The sequence below is a fragment of the Trichechus manatus genome, unplaced genomic scaffold (genome assembly GCF_000243295.1).
Source record: "Trichechus manatus latirostris isolate Lorelei unplaced genomic scaffold, TriManLat1.0 scaffold00134, whole genome shotgun sequence".
Taxonomy (NCBI): Eukaryota; Metazoa; Chordata; class Mammalia; order Sirenia; family Trichechidae; genus Trichechus; species Trichechus manatus.
The window spans coordinates 1,788,028-1,788,913 of NW_004444070.1; the positions used below are offsets into that span (position 1 = coordinate 1,788,028).

The 886-nt window shown below is 49.5% G+C and overlaps 1 protein-coding gene across 1 annotated transcript in view; it reads left to right on the top strand.

Annotated features, from left to right (window-relative positions):
* The window catches only part of PNPLA4 (patatin like phospholipase domain containing 4), a 21,738-nt gene that overhangs the window by 1,211 nt on the left and 19,641 nt on the right, over positions 1–886 (top strand). The window contains exons 2-3 of the mRNA XM_012558069.2: positions 512–606; positions 763–886. The exon at positions 763–886 is cut by the window's right edge and continues 1 nt beyond it. Of these exons, the coding sequence (XP_012413523.1) occupies positions 512–606; positions 763–886 (219 nt within the window). The remainder of the gene's footprint in view (positions 1–511; positions 607–762) is intronic.

The following is an 886-nucleotide window of genomic DNA, read 5'->3' on the forward strand; positions in this document are numbered from 1 at the left end:
CCAGCTCTGTCCGGGACCCTCTATAGTGATCCCTGTCAGCACAGTCAGTGGTGGTAGCTGGGCACCGTCTGGTTGCACTGGACTCAGTCTGGTGGAGGCCATGGTAGTTGGGATCGGTCCATTAGTCCTTTGGACTAATGTTTCCCTTATGTCTTTAGTTTTCTTCATTATCCCTTGCTCCTGAAGGGGTGAGACCAGTGGAGTATCTTAGATGGCTGCTCACAGCTTTTAAAACAGGGATGCCATTGTTGACAAAACATGTTATTGTTAGTGGTTGCTGTTGAGTAGATTGTGACTCATGGGGACCCCATGTGTGCAGAGTAGAACTGCCCCATAGAATTTTCAAGGCTGTGACTTTTCAGAAGCAGGTCACCGGGCCTTTCTTCCGAGGCGCCTCTAGGTGGGTTCAAACCTCCAACCTTTTGGTGAGTAGTCAAGCACTTAAACTCTTGTGCCAACCGGGGACTCCTTTGAGAAAGCATAACCTCATTTATTCACTTTGTGTTTTCAGGAATGTAAGGAATTCACCTACAAGTTTGCAGAAGAAATCCGAAGGCAGCCTCTCTGGGGGTTCACGCCCGGGTATGACTTCACAGCACGCTTGAGGCATGTATCCAGCGTCTTTCCCCCAGGAGTCTAGGAACACAGAATGTGGACAACTTCCCATACACACTGTGGCAGCTCAGCTCTCCCTCTCCTGAAACATTAACAAGCTGTTCAGTAATTAAAGGTGAATAATGGCGTGCGCCCTGTCTTCCTTAGAAGCGGAATGGAGGCGATTCTTCCTCCCGACGCCCACGAGCTGGCTCAGAATCGGCTACACGTATCCATCACCAACAGCAAGACGAGGGAAAATTACTTGGTCTCCCGTTTTTCCTCCAGGGAA